This window comes from Panulirus ornatus, chromosome 7, assembly GCF_036320965.1.
Source record: "Panulirus ornatus isolate Po-2019 chromosome 7, ASM3632096v1, whole genome shotgun sequence".
Taxonomy (NCBI): Eukaryota; Metazoa; Arthropoda; class Malacostraca; order Decapoda; family Palinuridae; genus Panulirus; species Panulirus ornatus.
Window position 1 is genome coordinate 40,502,078 of NC_092230.1, and position 20,000 is coordinate 40,522,077.

The 20,000-nt window shown below is 45.5% G+C and overlaps 1 protein-coding gene across 2 annotated transcripts in view; it reads right to left on the bottom strand.

Annotated features, from left to right (window-relative positions):
- Window positions 1-20,000, bottom strand: part of LOC139749549 (serine/threonine-protein kinase pim-3-like) — a 59,899-nt gene that overhangs the window by 33,151 nt on the left and 6,748 nt on the right. The window contains exon 1 of one of the 2 annotated variants that reach the window (XM_071663557.1): window positions 3,734-3,931. The exons of the other annotated variant lie outside the window; for it this stretch is intronic. Within the exon in view, the coding sequence (XP_071519658.1) occupies window positions 3,734-3,745 (12 nt within the window). The 5' untranslated portion in view covers window positions 3,746-3,931. Of the gene's footprint in view, window positions 1-3,733; window positions 3,932-20,000 lie in introns of those variants that run through there. 2 annotated transcript variants of the gene reach the window in all.

Below are 20,000 nucleotides of genomic sequence, written 5' to 3' on the forward strand. Positions count from 1 at the left end.
CATATACACACACACACACACACACACAATGTACACACACACACAATGTACACACACACATACACACACACACAATGTACACACACACACACACACACACACACACACACAGACCACCATCCTGAACACCCCAGATATAACCTCCCACCCAAGCGTTTATAATAATGTTATGTCTTCTACTCCCCATCTCCCCAGACTTTGCAAGGGTGATTATACTCTCTCTCTCTCTCTCTCTCTCTCTCTCTCTCTCTCTCTCTCTCTCTCTCTCTCTCTCTCATCAAGGGCCAAGTTTCTCCCTTAAAGAAAAATTATTAATAGCCTGCCTTACCCCCCTCCCCTCCCCTCCCCCCCTCTCCCATTACCTACAGGGTAAGAAAAAGTTATCTCCCCCCCAACATCTCCCTTACCTCCCCACCCTACCCCACCCCAAGGAAAATATACCTCCCATATTTACTCTTGTAAGCAAGATCTTTTACCTTGACGGGGAGGGTTGCGGGGGGGGGGGGGGGGGAGGGGAGGATATAAAGGGCATCTCCCCCTCAAACTCCCCTCGGATGTAATGGGGGGGAAGTCTATCTTTCCCCCTCCCTCCTCCTCCTCCTCCACACACACGAGGGAAGTGGGGTATGGGGCCTAACCAAGGTGTCACACCCTCCCATCATCCCCCTGTTCAACCCACACACCCTCCCATCATCCCCCTCTTCAACCCACACACCCTCCCATCTCCCCCCTGTTCATCCCACACACCCTCCCATCTCCCCCCCTGTTCATCCCACACACCCTCCCATCCTCCTGTTTAACCCACACACCCTCCCATCCCCCCCCTGTTCAACCCACACACCCTCCCATCTCCCCCCTGTTCATCCCACACACCCTCCCATCCCCCTGTTCAACCCACACACCCTCCCATCCCCCCCTGTTCAACCCACTCACCTTCCCATCCCCCCTGTTCAACCCACACACCCGCCCATCCCCCCCTGTTCAACCCACACACCCTCCCATCCCCCCCCTGTTCAACCCACACACCCTCCCATCCCCCCTGTTCATCCCACACACCCTCCCATCCCCCCTGTTCAACCCACACACCCTCCCATCCCCCCCTGTTCAACCCACACACCCTATTCCATATGAAGGGACAGGTCGGCCTACATAAAGGGAAAGGGGTGGGGGGGTCTATCCTGGGTGAAGGATAGGAATGGGCTGGAACAGAGGAGACCATCCATCCTCGAATAGAAATACACCACCTATCCCTATCCACACACACACACACACACACACACACACACGTACACACACACAACCAGGCGGTGCTCAACACACTGGTCTTCCCCCCCCCCCCCTCCAACCATCATCGCCTGCACCCCCTTCTAACAGTTCAGTGGGGAGAGGAAGCTACTGACTGCACCATCCCCCGCCACCGTCAGCCAGCCACCGCTGGAGATCCCTCGTCCCCTGGGTTGCAGTTCGACACCACGAATGCATAGACACACACCCCCAGCTGGTACACACCGCGAGAAGACCTTCCTCTCCCCCTCCCCCCTTTCCCCCACACACACACACATCCCATCCCTCCCTCCTCCCTCCCCTAATCCAAACCATTGTCAACACGGTAAATACCACTTCATAATTCATCATCCCTGTACATTATCAGACTTCGGTTGCACGTTATATTCATTAAACTATAATTACATAATTATGATACGGACAAAGTCTTCCCCTTTATATAGGGAGGGGGAAGAGGGAAAGGTGGGGGGGGGACAGACAGTCTGACAGAGGGAGGGAGGAGGAGGAGGAGGAGGGGAAGGGGAGGGGAAAAGGGGAGGGAGGGTAAAGACAGGATACACCTTGCCTCCCAGACCCCAAAGATGGGGGAAGGGGAGGGGGTTTGGAAGACACAAGAACCACCGCTAATATCCCCCTCCCCCCCCCATCCCATAGTTGACCACGTGACTGGGTCATCCCCCCCTCCACCCCCCCCTTCCCCCACAACAAGACAACACAAGCAGTAAACATCCACCCCTCCCCCCCCCCCCGACACCAACCCCTTCCCCCAGGGCAGGAGGGTGCAGGTACCTCCCCCCACCCACCTATTTCACACACACACACACACACACACACACACACGTACAGACAAAAATTAACTTTGAAAATATAAATAACTGGATGGCTTAAGCTTCCCTCCCCCGCCCCCCTCCTCACACCCCACCCCTCCTTACATCCCCTCCCCCGCCCCTCCCCTCCCCTCCCCTCCCTCCCCTTCTCTAAGTTAAGCCTACCCAGACCTCCTCCCCCCCCCTCATCCTGGAGCTGAGCGAACGCGAGTACGAGGAATTTAGAACAAAATTTTTCGACGATTAAAAAAAAATAATAATAATACCTCCGGCGGAAAGAGGATGAGTAAAAAAAAAAAAAAAGACGTCCATAGAAAATGGAACATGGGACACAAAAGTGTAAAAAAAAAATGGACGAGGACTAAAATAAATCCTGGCAGAAAAAAAAAGAAATAGAAACGAAAAAAAAAAAAAAAAGATTCTTTAGAATGGGCACCAAATCTCCCATCTTCTCTAAACACGCTCAGGATCGCCACCATTCCACAGAAAACGGGAAGACAGAAAAAAAAAAAAGGTTTTTAGTCCCGAGTGAACGATCATCTAAAAGGGGGTGGGGGGGATAAGGGGATGATGGGAAGGGGGTTAGGAAGAAAAATCTACCCCCCCCCCCCACCACCCTCACACTCACATACATCAAGAAAAAAATATATACGCTGATTGGATAAATTCCCAGAGGCACAATAGACGTATCCCCCATAAGCATATTCTTAGGGAAAACAGCCCTTGTGAGCATTAAAAAAAAAACATTTAAAAAAACGCGTATTTAAAAGCCAAGCGTTATTTAGAAGACGGTAACTACTATCAGATGTATAGTTCAATGCGTTAAGCGTTTATACCTGTACGACCCTAAGAGAGGGTCGTACCTACAGGATTAATAGGTCGTCAAGTCGTTTTCTTTGATATATTACCGTGCTCAAGGGTCGCGTACCATTGTACTCGAGGGTCGTACGCGTCGTGGTACAAGGTCATATCGTCATCCTATAGAGTCGTACGCGTCGTGTGCAAGGGGTCGTACCGACTGTCGTCCTCAATCGTTGTATTATGTGGGTCAAGGGGTCGTTGTACAGTCGTGCACGAGGACTGTACCGTCAATGGTCGTACCACACCACTGTACCGTCGTGTTCAAGGGTCGTACCATACCACTGTACCGTCGTGCTCAAGGGTCGTACCATACCAATGTACCGTCGTGTTCAAAGGTCGTACCATACCACTGTATCGTCGCGCTCAAGGGTCGTACCAAATCATAACATAGCACTGTCGCGCTCAAAGGTCGTACCACAGTGTTCAACGACTATACCACAGTGTTCAACGACTATACCACAGTGTTCAACGACTATACCAGTGTTTAACGATGGTACACTCCAGCCAAAGGCTACAACTCTATACACAGTCACTCCATACCCCATAAATAAATCACAACCACAAGATCTAGCCATCAAAACATTAATAAACACAACACGTCTCCTCCAATCTCCACAGGACGAGAGAGAGAGAGAGAGAGAGAGAGAGAGAGAGAGAGAGAGAGAGAGAGAGAGAGAGAGAGAGAGAGATTATCCTAACTCCCGTTCCCTTACATCAACACCTGCTACTGGAGAGAGAGGTTGTGGTGTGGGGTCTCTCACCTCGAGCGGCATGTCTCCTGGGTGCTTGGGCGAGTGATGGACGTCCTATGGCACGGGCAGGAGACCGAAGGAAATATATATAAATTTATATATATAAACACCTCCGTCGTCGTCGGTAGTAGAGCGCGAGAGATCGTAGAGCGTCGAGCGGGTCAGCCAAGCTTGGGGGAGCTCCGTGCACCACGCTGGCTTGTTTACCTGGTGTTTCCCCCAGCCGCCACCAGAGGCGCCACACTACTCATGATCACGATTAAATGTCTTCTTTTTCTTTTTTTCGGCTCAACCAAATAAAACATGAGGCAAAACTTCGTTGTATTTAGTAAATAGATATTTATAGATGGTTTTCTAATAGTTTTTGTGTTAGATAACGTTGTTAAAATAGGGGTTTTTCAGGTTTGAAATGTACGAGGGCATTGTAACAAGTCGTTATGTAGTTCAGTGTCTTCCAACATTCGTAATTTCTTCGATATTTCGTAAGTATAATCATAAAAGGAGGATTAATGATTAATGTAAGGAAGATTTAGATATTTTGAATGGCATTTGTCATTAAAGAAATAGAAATGGGTATGGTATAAACACGTAGAGACATATGAATAAATTTGAATAATATTGGCAATCGTTATAATGATATTCGAGGTGGGCGATATTCTATAAAAATTCACTGTTGTATTCGCAAGCGTCATACATCCGTAGCATCATATATATATATATATATATATATATATATATATATATATATATATATATATATATATATATATATATATATATATATGTCGTAGAAGGCGACTAAAAGGGGAGGGAGCGGGGGGCTGGAAATCCTTCCCTCTCATTTTTTTTAATTTTCCAAAAGAGGGAACAGAGAATTGGGCCAGGTGAGGGTATTCCCTCAAAGGCCGAGGCCTCTGTTCTTAACGCTACCTCGCTAATGCGGGAAATAGCGAATAGTTTGAAAGAAAAAAGAATATTCTTAAATCAATGACACGTTTAATATTGGGTTAGGTTAGGTTAGGTTAGGTTAGGTTAGGTTTGGAATTTGTGGATTAATGATAAAACTCCGGTATATCCTAATGATCACATTATTATTAATATTATTATTATTATCATTATTATCATTATTATCATTATATCCCCTGGGGATAGGGGAGCAAGAATACTTCCCACGTATTCCCTGCGTGTCAGAAGGCGACTAAAAGGGGAGGGAGCGGGGGGCTGGAAATCCTCCCCTCTCATTATTTTTTTTTAATTTTCCAAAAGAAGGAACAGAGAAGGGGGCCAGGTGAGGATATTCCCTCAGAGGGCCAGTCATCTGTTCTTAACGCTACCTCGCTAATGCGGGAAATGGCGAAGTTTGAAAGAAAAGATTATTATTATCATTATTATCATCTGATATAAATAATATCGTTTACCTTGAGAACACTAGCACTGGTGTGTGTGTGTGTGTATGTGTGTGTGTGTGTATGTGTGTGTGTGTGTATGTGTGTGTGTGTGTGTGAGTGTGTGTATGTGTGTGTGTGTGTACAACGGGGAAATAATTCTAGACATTCCTCACCAGGGGGGGGGGGAGCTTCCGGTGAGGGGGGGGGGGGGGGGGCGGAAATACCCCTCCCCCACCACCAGTCCGCCCGTCATGCAGTAGTCACCCCTCTTCCCCTCCCTCCCCACACTACACCCCTCCCCATCATTCCCCCTTCCTCTGTCACGTCACCAGACCCATCACCACCCCCCATCTTCCTCCCCAACCCCCCCATTCCACCCCACCCCCACAATACCCTCCCCTCGCTTATGCTTAACATACCACACTTTCCCCCCACACACCCCACACACCCACCTCTCCCCTCCTCCTCTCCTTCCTTCCTTCCCCCCCGGACCACAGTCCACCCCCCCATCTCTCTCCCCTCTCTCCCCTCTCCCTCCCCTCGGTAGCACCAGAAGACACACTGGGCTTTAAATATACACTTCACAGGCAACTACGGGGGAGGGGGGGTGTTAGTGGGGGGGAAGGAGGGGGAGGGGGGGTTCCCTGATGAGCAAACACACACACACACACACACATACACACACACACACACACACACACACACACACACACACACACACACACACATACACACACACACACACACACACACACACACACACACACACACACACACACACACACACACACACACACACACACACACACACACACACACACATACACACACACACACACACACATACACACACACACACACACACACACATACACACACACACACACACACATACACACACACACACACACACACACATACACACACACACACACACACATACACACACACACACACACACACACACACACACACACACACACACACACACATACACATACACACACACACACACACACACACACATACACACACACACACACACACATACACACACACACACACACACACATACACACACACACACACACATACACACACACACACACACACACACACACACACACACACACACACACACATACACATACACACACACACACACACACACACACACACACACACACACACATACACACACACACACACACACACACACACATACACACACACACACACACACACACACACACACACACACATACACATACACACACACACACACACACACATACACACACACACACACACACACACACACACACACACACACACACACACACACACACATACACACACACACACACACATACACACACACATACACACACACACACACACACATACACACACACACACACACACACATACACATACACACACACACACACACACACACACACACACACACACACACACACACACATACACACACACACACACACATACACACACACACACACACACACACATACACACACACACACACACATACACACACACACACACACACACACACACACACACACACATACACATACACACACACACACACACACACACACACACACACACACACACACATACACACACACACACACACACACACACACATACACACACACACACACACACACACACACACACACACACACATACACATACACACACACACACATACACACACACACACACACACACACACACACACACACACACACACACACACACACACACACACACACACACATACACACGCCTCCCCCCTCCCATTGCACCACCCCCACCCCTACACCCACTGCGCCCCAGCCCGCGCCCCAGCCCGCGCCCCGCCCCGCCGCGCCCCGTCGCCCGTCTGCGTTGGATGACGGGCGCGTAGGGAGAGGGAGGGGTCGTTCACCACGCCATGACCTTGTACGACCCCCAGGGAGACGATTACATTGAAAATTACCTTTAGATTACCTTTGGGTGCATTTAATGTAATCTTGGATTCCCCTGACGTACACCACGCCTTGAACGAAGTCATTTGCATATGTAATCCCGGTCAATTATAATTAGTCTACTGCCTTATTTAGTGTATGTCATCCCCTGTCTTAATGAGTCTGTTCAAGTCCACAGTGTCATTAAACAAAGTAATTAGTCTACCCTAATACCCCGTGTCATTAAGGAGTTGGTCGATAAGTTAACCAGGTGATCATTAACGATATAATGACCCCCCCTTCCCCCCTCCCTTGTCTTAACGATGTAAAGTAATTAGGTAATCAGGTGTCATATTTGTGGATTACTTTTACTTTATCTTCACTTTCATCATATTTTTTCATTATTCTTTTTGTTCTAAACGCAAATTACATACGAATGATGACGAAACACTTAGAATGACCTTAATTACTTTGGAATTATATTGATAAATATGTCATACGTGGGCGTATCTCCACACAAACTCACTAACTATATTTTAGAAATTGGACGAATTTTCTCAAAAAAAAATATATACATACACACACACACACACACACACACACACACACACACACACACACACACACATATATATATATATATATATATATATATATATATATATGGCCCCGACCAGATATATATTAACATCACTCTACGTCACAATATCTATGAAATATGAAACAAGTTTGAAAAATGCAATACATAATACAGAACAACTGGCTTAACATGTGGATTACAGTGGGTACAGGAATAGATGACATATACATTGAGGTATGTGTATATATCTGGTACAAGATACAGTGTAGGATACAGTATTTATTACAGTGTAGGGTACAGTATTTATTACAGTGTAGGGTACAGTATTTATTACAGTGTAGGGTACAGTATTCATTACAGTGTAGGGTACAGTATTCATTACAGTGTAGGGTACAGTATTCATTACAGTGTAGGGTACAGTATTTATTACAGTGTAGGGTACAGTATTTATTACAGTGTAGGGTACAGTATTTATTACAGTGTAGGGTACAATATTCATTACAGTGTAGGGTACAGTATTTATTACAGTGTAGGGTACAGTATTTATTACAGTGTAGGGTACAGTATTCATTACAGTGTAGGGTACAGTATTCATTACAGTGTAGGGTACAGTATTCATTACAGTGTAGGGTACAGTATTCATTACAGTGTAGGGTACAGTATTCATTACAGTGTAGGGTACAGTATTTATTACAGTGTAGGGTACAGTATTCATTACAGTGTAGGGTACAGATCTTATTACAGTGTAGGGTACAGATCTTATTATAGTGTAGGGTACAGTATTTATTACATTGTAGGGTACAGTATTTATTACAGTGTAGGGTACAGATCTTATTACAGTGTAGGGTACAGTATTTATTACATTGTAGGGTACAGTATTCATTACAGTGTAGGGTACAGATCTTATTACAGTGTAGGGTACACTATTTATTACAGTGTAGGGTACAGTATTCATTACAGTGTAGGGTACAGTATTCATTACAGTGTAGGGTACAGATCTTATTACAGTGTAGGGTACAGATCTTATTACAGTGTAGGGTACAGTATTTATTACAGTGTAGGGTACAATATTCATTACAGTGTAGGGTACAGTATTTATTACAGTGTAGGGTACAGTATTTATTACAGTGTAGGGTACAGTATTCATTACAGTGTAGGGTACAGTATTCATTACAGTGTAGGGTACAGTATTCATTACAGTGTAGGGTACAGTATTCATTACAGTTTAGGGTACAGTATTCATTACAGTGTAGGGTACAGTATTCATTACAGTGTAGGGTACAGTATTCATTACAGTGTAGGGTACAGTATTCATTACAGTGTAGGGTACAGTATTTATTACAGTGTAGGGTACAGTATTTATTACAGTGTAGGGTACAGTATTTATTACAGTGTAGGGTACAGTATTCATTACAGTGTAGGGTACAGTATTCATTACAGTGTAGGGTACAGTATTCATTACAGTGTAGGGTACAGTATTCATTACAGTGTAGGGTACAGTATTCATTACAGTGTAGGGTACAGTATTTATTACAGTGTAGGGTACAGTATTCATTACAGTGTAGGGTACAGATCTTATTACAGTGTAGGGTACAGATCTTATTATAGTGTAGGGTACAGTATTTATTACATTGTAGGGTACAGTATTTATTACAGTGTAGGGTACAGATCTTATTACAGTGTAGGGTACAGTATTTATTACATTGTAGGGTACAGTATTCATTACAGTGTAGGGTACAGATCTTATTACAGTGTAGGGTACACTATTTATTACAGTGTAGGGTACAGTATTCATTACAGTGTAGGGTACAGTATTCATTACAGTGTAGGGTACAGATCTTATTACAGTGTAGGGTACAGATCTTATTACAGTGTAGGGTACAGTATTTATTACAGTGTAGGGTACAGATCTTATTACAGTGTAGGGTACAGTATTCATTACAGTGTAGGGTACAGATCTTATTACAGTGTAGGGTACAGTATTCATTACAGTGTAGGGTACAGATCTTATTACAGTGTAGGGTACAGATCTTATTACAGTGTAGGGTACAGTATTTATTACAGTGTAGGGTACAGATCTTATTACAGTGTAGGGTACAGTATTCATTACAGTGTAGGGTACAGATCTTATTACAGTGTAGGGTACAGTATTCATTACAGTGTAGGGTACAGATCTTATTACAGTGTAGGGTACACTATTTATTACAGTGTAGGGTACAGTATTCATTACAGTGTAGGGTACAGATCTTATTACAGTGTAGGGTACAGTATTCATTACAGTGTAGGGTACAGATCTTATTACAGTGTAGGGTACAGATCTTATTACAGTGTAGGGTACAGATCTTATTACAGTGTAGGGTACAGTATTTATTACAGTGTAGGGTACAGATCTTATTACAGTGTAGGGTACAGATCTTATTACAGTGTAGGGTACAGTATTTATTACAGTGTAGGGTACAGTTCTTATCGCGTTAACACTGATAACGGTAGCAGAGGTCAAGGGTATATTACATGTTTACCAGACAGTTACAGCAGCACGTGCTGTACCAGACAGGGTACTCACTGTAATACAGAGAGGGGGAGGGAGGGTCAAAGTACAGTACACAGTAGGGTACTGTAGTGACACAGCGCGAGGTGTACTGGGTGTGGCTACACCAGGTGTTTACACAGCCAATTTTCTGGATACAGCGAGAGATTGTCTTCGTCTGTATTACCATCTGTATTTACAGAACTGATCAAATAGTGATAATGCATCACTATTTGATGATTGGTCGTTCAGTACACGACTCTAACAGGTGATTGGTCGTTCAGTACACGACCCTAACAGGTGATTGGTCGTTCAGTACACGACTCTAACAGGTGATTGGTCGTTCAGTACACGACCCTAACAGGAGGGGTCTGGTCTGGTCTGGTCTGGGTCTGGTCGGGTCGACTGTGCCTCGAGTTCGAACAGATCTGGTCTAGCAAGGGCGGCCTCGAACAGATCTGGTGTATATATATATATATATATATATATATATATATATATATATATATATATATATATATATATAATATCCATAGGAACTGGGTGGGGTAGGCCAGGATTGTCGACACCTGTAAACACAGAGAGAGAGAGAGAGAGAGAGAGAGAGAGAGAGAGAGAGAGAGAGAGAGAGAGAGAGAGAGAGAGAGAGAGAGAGAGACGTATCTCTGTGCCCAGTCTTACATAACGGGAGGTGTGGTGTTATCTCGTCAGGTACGGAGTTATCTGTTTTCTGTGTTATCTCATTTGTTCTGTCTGTGAAAACACGGTTGTGGTTAACCGATGTTACGTAACTCAGAGAGAGAGAGAGAGAGAGAGAGAGAGAGAGAGAGAGAGAGAGAGAGAGAGAGAGAGAGAGAGAGAGAGAGAGGGTGTAATCGCCTCAAAGACTGTGTAGTGGAGGGGTAACACACACACACACACACACACACACACACACACACACACCCTCCTCTTTTCTCCCCCCTCCCCCCATAGAGACAGGGGAAACCTCCCCTCTCCTCTCCCCCATAGAGAAAGAGAAACCCTTCCCCCCCCACCACCCCATAGAAACATAGACAACGTGCATGGAGAAATGTAATCCCCCAGATAAAGGGGGGGAGAGAGAGACCCAGCATTTAGATAACGTCATGAGTGTCATGTGGAGCGAGTCTGGTCATGTGGGGCGAGTCTGGTCATGTGGGGCGAGTCTGGTCATGTGAGGCGAGTCTGGTCATGTGGGGCGAGTCTGGTCATGTGGGGCGAGTCTGGTCATGTGAGGCGAGTCTGGTCATGTGGGGCGAGTCTGGTCATGTGGGGCGAGTCTGGTCATGTGGGGCGAGTCTGGTCATGTGAGGCGAGTCTGGTCATGTGAGGCGAGTCTGGTCATGTGGGGCGAGTCTGGTCATGTGGGGCGAGTCTGGTCATGTGGGGCGAGTCTGGTCATGTGGGGCGAGTCTGGTCATGTGAGGCGAGTCTGGTCATGTGAGGCGAGTCTGGTCATGTGGGGCGAGTCTGGTCATGTGGGGCGAGTCTGGTCATGTGGGGCGAGTCTGGTCATGTGGGGCGAGTCTGGTCATGTGGGGCGAGTCTGGTCATGTGAGGCGAGTCTGGTCATGTGGGGCGAGTCTGGTCATGTGGGGCGAGTCTGGTCATGTGAGGCGAGTCTGGTCATGTGGGGCGAGTCTGGTCATGTGGGGCGAGTCTGGTCATGTGGGGCGAGTCTGGTCATGTGGATTGCAATCCTACAACGACTCCCTCTCTGATCATTCACTAGCCAAAAGGAAGGGACGACACTGTGTGTCTATATATCACTTATCGTCTGAGAGATTACATCTATGATGCGTTAGAAGATCAGGGAATGATAAATGACACGCTCTTATCTTCATGATGGGGGGGGGGGGGGGGTGTCATCATGGGGGAGGGGGGTAAGTTATAATATCCCCCCCTCCCTCTTATTCCCTCCTCTGTATCTTCATGGGGTCACCATGGGGGGGAGGGGGAGGTTAGTTATAATACCCACCTCGTCTTTCTCTCAGTATCTATCTATCTATCTATCTATCTATATATATATATATATATATATATATATATATATATATATATATATATATATATATATATATATATATATTCATTCCTATGAGTCCACACGGGGGATATATATATATTCATTCCTGAGAGTCCACACGGGGGAAATGAAACACGATAAATTCCCAAGTGCACTTTCGTGTCATAATCAAATCATCATCAGGGGAAACTCAAGAGAGAAATATAACAGTCAGTTGATATACAACGAAGAGACGTAGCTAGGACACCATTGGGTAAACAAGTGATTGTCCAAGACAGACAACAAGCGTATCATAAACTTATGTGGACAAGAAGGTGAATTGTTTACAAATTTTATCAACAACAAAGCTATCCAATTTGCATAGACCATTACTATTAAGGTTACAATTCTTTGTGTATTTAATAATAGAAGAATCAATGACATTTCTCGTGGTAATAGAGTTAGAGTTAATAACTGAGATGGTATTACTCCAGTCAATACAATGATCATAGTTTTTAATGTGATTAAACAAAGCATATGATTCTTGTCCTGTTCTTATACTATATTTATGTTGCTCAAGTCTGTGTATATACATGTATATGTGGGTGGGCTGGGCCATTCTTTCATCTGTTTTCTTGCGCTACCTCGCTAACGCGGGAGACAGCGACTAAAGTATAATGAAATAAATAAATTATTGTAATATAAAGATCCTTACAAGTCTGTCTATACGACAAACCTTCTTTTCTCCTCTTTCAACTTGTAATAAACAAGTCACACTAATGTTATTGATCCCTTAATATATAAAATAAAATCATTACAACTGTCGACGAGGATTTATATATATATATATATATATATATATATATATATATATATATATATATATAAAACCCCCTTTCCACTCCTCCCTCCCGCCACACCATCAGTGCGCCTGGCGACGCCTGGCAACCCTCTCACCCCTCCCTCCCCCCCGCCCCTCCCCCAGGACCCTCCCCCTCCCCCCCCTCGATCAGCGAGACCCGGATGACAACAACTCCCGCGTGCTCAGATTCCAGAAAAAAAAAATATTTCTTTTCTTTTCATTATTTTTTTTTCCATTTCGTACTTCAATAACTTGGGATGATTACGCTCCGATCTAAATGGTAACGGCTGGCTGGAGGCCTAGGTAAACTAAGCCCTCGGGGGAAAAAGCCTTTCAAGTTTCGACAACTTTAAGATTTATGTAGTGTGACTTAAAGGGAAAAAAATAGAAAGTTATAACTTTGAAAGCCGTTAATCCATCTTAATGTTGTAAGTTGTTTCGAACGATGATTAATGAATTAAGTTGCCAATATTCCTGAATTATTTTTTTGTTTGTTCTTTGGATAAAGTAATGAATAATAATATATATATATATATATATATATATATATATATATATATATATATATTTTTTTTTTTTTTTTTTTTCATACTATTCGCCGTTTCCCGCGATAGCGAGGTAGCGTTAAGAACAGAGGACTGGGCCTCTGAGGAAATATCCTCACCCGGCCCCCTTTTCTGTTCCTTCCTTTGGAAAAAAAAAGAAAAAAAAAAAACGAGAGGGGAGGATTTCCAGCCCCCCGCTCCCTTCCCTTTTAGTCGCCTTCTACGACACGCAGGGAATACGTGGGAAGTATTCTTTCTCCCCTATCCCCAGGGATTATATATATATATATATATATATATATATATATATATATATATATATATATATATATATATATATATATATATATAATAAAAAAGACGTCTTGGGCTATTAATTAATTATAACCTAATTATTTTCTAACATTAGATAGTCGAAAACCGTGCGAGCTGCGCTACTTCCAGTGCAGGGTAATGTGGACTCCTTTGCAGTGAGAGGGTCTTCGACATGAACTGTTCTCCCAGTGTTGCACAGTCTAGCCTTGCTGACTATTTACTCGCGGCGTAACCTCGAGTCACGTACCTTCCACGCCGTTTCCCCCGTTGGTGAGGCAGCGGCAGGAACAGACGAAGAAAGGCCACATGCGTTCACATTCTAGTCTCTAGCTGTCATGTGTAATGCACCGAAACCACAGCTCCCTTTCCACATCCAGGCCCCACAGAACTTTCTATGGTTTACCCTAGACGCTTCCCATGCCCTGGTTCAATCCACTGACAGCACGTCGATCCCAGTATACCACATTCCTCTACTTCGCTCCGTCCCTTGCATGCCTCACACCCTCCTGCCTATTCAGGCCCCGATCCTTCAAAGCATCTTTCACTCTATCTTTTCACCTCCTCCTTGGTCACCTTACTCCCCCTTTTCTTTGTCCCTTTCACTTCCTTTGCCATACATCCTCTTCGTCAACCTTTCCACACTCATCTTCTCCATATATTCGAACCATTCCAACACACACTCTCTCTCTGGAATGTAGGAATTCCTGAAACACGTTATGGGGGAGGGATAATTGGAAGAAGGGGGGGGGGGGGTTGGAAGGGATGGGAATACAGACCTCTGCCGTGTGATGTGGAATCCAAAACCTTTACACCACGTGGCGCATAAGGTCGTATCCCTTATCCCTTATAATACACAGGATTGGACATGGCAATTAGATCACACATTATGTATGAAAGCCTATATATATATATATATATATATATATATATATATATATATATATGAGACCACAAAAGCTATATATAGACGGGCATTAATAATATAAAGGAATATCATATATCATATTTCATATATCATATATCATATAAGCTTAGATCAAACAGATTGACTTATATTAACCAAAGCTTAAGCGTCCCATTGACTATATGCCAGAGAGGGAGAGAAGATGGGGGGGTAGGTGGGGGGCGCCTCATCTGTGCATTCAAGGGCGTGTTGGAGATAAGGTGATAAGAGATAAGGGGGGAGGAGGGGGGCGATCATGATTGACGGTGGGGGAGCCGATAAGACAAGGTTGTGGTGGTTGTGCTAACTTTACGGGGCCCCCCATCCCCCCCTCCACCACAACCCCCTCCCCCTCGGGCTATACTATAACACACACACACACACACACACACACACACACACACACACACACACACACACACACACACACACACACACACACACACACACATATATACATATATATATATATATATATATATATATATATATATATATATATATATATATATATATATATATAGAGAGAGAGAGAGAGAGAGAGAGAGAGAGAGAGAGAGAGAGAGAGAGAGAGATGGGAGAAAACGAGGAGAGCTAGAGGTGGAGGGTGGGTGGGGGAGGGGAGATACAATCCTCCCCCATCACTTCCCCTCCCCCTTAATATCGGGGAGGGGGGAGGGGGTGCCATCCCCCCCTCCACACACATCGGACATGCCACACTCGCCTTCGTATCTTGAGAACATTTCGCAGAATTAACCAAGTGCTGATAACACTGTACACACACACACACACACACACACACACACACACACACACACACACACACTGGTAAATGGAACAGGACCTCTGTCCCACACTGGGAAAGGAAACACGGAAGAGAAGAATCCATATATTATAGTCCAAAGTCTAGTGCATTCCTCATTCCACTGACTTGTACCAGAAGACAAAGACCGAATGGTAGGTCACATGACCGGCCACGAGGAGGCTTGAAGGACAGTTCACTGAGGAGGAGGAGGAGGAGGAGGAAGAAGAGGAGGAGGAGGAGGAGGAGGAGGAGGAGTCCCTAAGATACGTGACCTATGACCTCCCACACCCAGACCTTGACCTGAGGCGTGGTTGGGGATTATCCCCATGACCAGGTAAGGTCAAGACCACTGTACACATGACAGGCAGATAATTAAGGGTAGAGATAATGAAAGTAGATTCTACTATTCATCTACTATAGTAGATATCATGAAATTTATATATCAGTTGTCCCAGGCACTTGAATGTGTTTCAATAATGAGGAAAAGGCTGCTTCCTGTGGGCTGGGGTAGCGACAGAAATGGATGAAGGCAAGTATGAATATGTACATGTGTATATAAAGTATATATATATATATATATATATATATATATATATATATATATATATATATATATATATATATATATATATCTTTCTTTCTTTTCTTTTTCTTTCAAACTATTCGCCATTTCCCGCATTAGCGAGGTAGCGTTAAGAACAGAGAACTGGGCCTCTATGGGAATATCCTCACCTGGCCCCCTTCTCTGTTCCTTCTTTTGGAAAAATAAAATAGAAAAAAATATATATCCTTACGTTCCATAATTGTCCACAAAAACCAATTGGACCTGACCCCAGGAAGGGGGGAGGGGAATGAGGGTGGAGGGGGAGGAGGTGGTGCATTTTGTTTACCCATTCTCGAGGATGAGAGAGACATGGGGTAAACCAAGTATGGGGGGAATGGGGTAAATCAAGTGTGGAGAACATGGGGGTAAACTATTTATGGCGGAATGATGGGGGTAAATCAGGTAATGGGTTAATGATGAGTAAATCAGGTAATGGGTAATGATGCGGTAAATTTGATAATGGCTTAACGATGGGGTAAATTAGGTAATGGGTTAATGATGGGGTAAATCAGGTAATGGGTTAATGATGGGGTAAATCAGGCAATGGGTTAATGATGGGGTAAATCAGGTGATGGGTAAATGATGGGGTAAATTTGGTAATGGGTTAATGATGGAGTAAATCATATGGGACAGTAATGGGGTAAAATGAAGCATTAGACGATGGAGATGGGGAAGGGGGATGGATGGAGGGAGGGAATGGGGGGGGGGGGGGTTTATTGTTGTATTGTTGAAATGGAAGATATTGTAAGATAACACTGATGATAAGACCCAAGCTTAGCAGGGAGGTCAGAGGTCAAACCTCGTGACCTGACCCTTGTGAAAACGGAAGGGGGGGGGGGGGGGAGGGAAGGTCATCCCAGCCAAACACCAGGTGTGGACGGTAACCATACCCCCCCCCCCCCCACCCACCTCTGTTAACCCCTTAACTACTACTGTTGTGACCCATTAACAAACTCATCAACTGTTGTGATCCATTAACAACATTTAACAACTGTTGTGATACGATAACAAAACTCATTTCTGACCACAAGACAAAATCTATCTATTTTGGTAGACATTTGAAACCTAAAATGAAGAAGGGAATCTGCCTTGACCTCACTGGTCACGTGATTGACCTCTGTTGACCCCGAGGCGTGTGTGTGTGTGTGTGTGTGTGTGTGTGTGACCCTACAATATCCAGTATCATACAGGAAGGAAAATGTTTCTTTACGTTCAATTGAGGGAGGAAAGGTGGCTATAAGGTGTCTCCCTTAACACGTGGTCTTCTGTCTCCCTTAACACGTGGTCTTCTGTCTCCCTTAACACGTGGTTCACTGTCTGTCCCCCTTAACACGTGGTCCATTATCTCCCTTACCACGTGGTCTACTGTCTTCCTCACCACGTGGTCCTTTTGTCTCCCTCACCCCGTGCGTCCATCGTAAGGAACAAAAGGCTTATGTAGCCAGGCGCGGCGCAGTGAGAGAGAGAGAGAGAGAGAGAGAGAGAGAGAGAGAGAGAGAGAGAGAGAGAGAGAGAGAGAGAGAGAGAGAGAGAGAGAGAGAGAGAGAGAGAGAGAGAGAGAGAGAGAGAGAGAGAGAGAGAGAGAGAGAGAGAGAGAGAGAGAGAGAGAGCCACTTTGCACCGTCATACGAATCAGCCTGGAGTCTACGTAATTTGCATATGGGTGGGTGATGGGTGGGTGATGGGTGGGTGATGGGGGGTTTGATGATGAGAAGCAGGTTAATTAGCAGGCACTACCTGCTAATCACCTGGGCTAGTAGCAGTAGGTAACCTACCTACCTACTCACGTCAGGTAGCAGGTAAGCAGAGGCGAGCAGGGTAAGAGGAAACAACGCCTTAGATACGCCTTTTTTTTTGTTTTTTGACATCTCCCCCTTCCCCCTCCCACCCCCCCCACACCAGACCCCAGCCCAGGGATCGAACCGAGGTTCAGTTTGTTTCTAAGACTAATTAGTCTGTGTTGATTCTAATGATAGTCATCGACTTATACACGAGTACGGAAATGAACAGACTTGCACACACACACACACACACACACACACACACACACACACACACACACATACACACACACACACACACACACACACACCACACACACACACACGAACGCACAACTTCCTCCCCCGTACAGTCCAAAGTGGTCAGAAGGTGCGTCTCCCCAGACCACAAACTGTGGAGGAACTTATTATGCAAATTGGTCCTTGCGTTCAACTTGTTGACGTCTGTCTTGTACGAGATTTTAGTCAACTGAGCACGACGGTATACGACCCTTGAGCACGACGGTATACGACCCTTGAGCACGACGGTACACGACCCTTGAGCACGACGGTATACGACCCTTGAGCACGACGGTACACGACCCTTGAGCACGACGGTATACGACCCTTGAGCACGACGGTATACGACCCTTGAGCACGACGGTACACGACCCTTGAGCACGACGGTATACGACCCTTGAGCACGACGGTATACGACCCTTGAGCACGACGGTATACGACCCTTGAGCATGACGGTATACGACCCTTAAGCACGACGGTATACTGACCCTTGAGCACGACGGTATACGACCCTTGAGCACGACGGTATACGACCCTTTTACACGACGGTATACGACCCTTGAGCACGACGGTACACGACCCTTGAGCACGACGGTATACGACCCTTGAGCACGACGGTATACGACCCTTGAGCACGACGGTATACGACCCTTGAGCACGACGGTATACGACCCTTGAGTACGACGGTATACGACCCTTTTACACGACGGCATACGACGCTTGAGCACGACGGTATACGACCCTTGAGCACGACGGCATACGACACTTGAGCACGACGGTACGACCCTTGAGCACGACACTACAACCCCTTAAACACGACGGTACGATCCCTTGAGCACGACGGTACGAGACCCTTTAAACACCACGGTACGACCCCTTGAGCAAGGGTCGTACCAGCACACTCAAGGGTCGTACTGTCCTGCTCAAAGCTTAATCACCTCAGCTTACGACCCTCATCACGTGACCGCACACAACGACCCCCCCCCCCCACCTTCATCAAGCCTCAAGATCAATATCAGAAACACAAACAAATACACAATCACTCAGGTAATGCGTCATCGGAGACGTTTAATTAAAGACAAAAGAACAACGTACGTACGTCACGGTACGTCATACTGTCGTGACTGATGACGTAAATATATGTATGAAACGCAGGCACCCAGATGCAGTGCAGGAAATGGCATGGAACACTAACAACAGGACAGGAAATGGCATGGAACACTAACAACAGGACAGGGGATGGCATGGAACACTAACAACAGGACAGGGGATGGCATGGAACACTAACAACAGTGCAGGGGATGGCATGGAACACTAACAACAGGACAGGGGATGGCATGGAACACTAACAACAGTGCAGGGGATGGCATGGAACACTAACAACAGGACAGGGGATGGCATGGAACACTAACAACAGGACAGGGGATGGCATGGAACACTAACAACAGTGCAGGGGATGGCATGGAACACTAACAACAGGACAGGGGATGGCATGGAACACTAACAACAGGACAGGGGATGGCATGGAACACTAACAACAGGACAGGGGATGGCATGGAACACTAACAACAGGACAGGGGATGGCATGGAACACTAACAACAGGACAGGGGATGGCATGGAACACTAACAACAGTGCAGGGG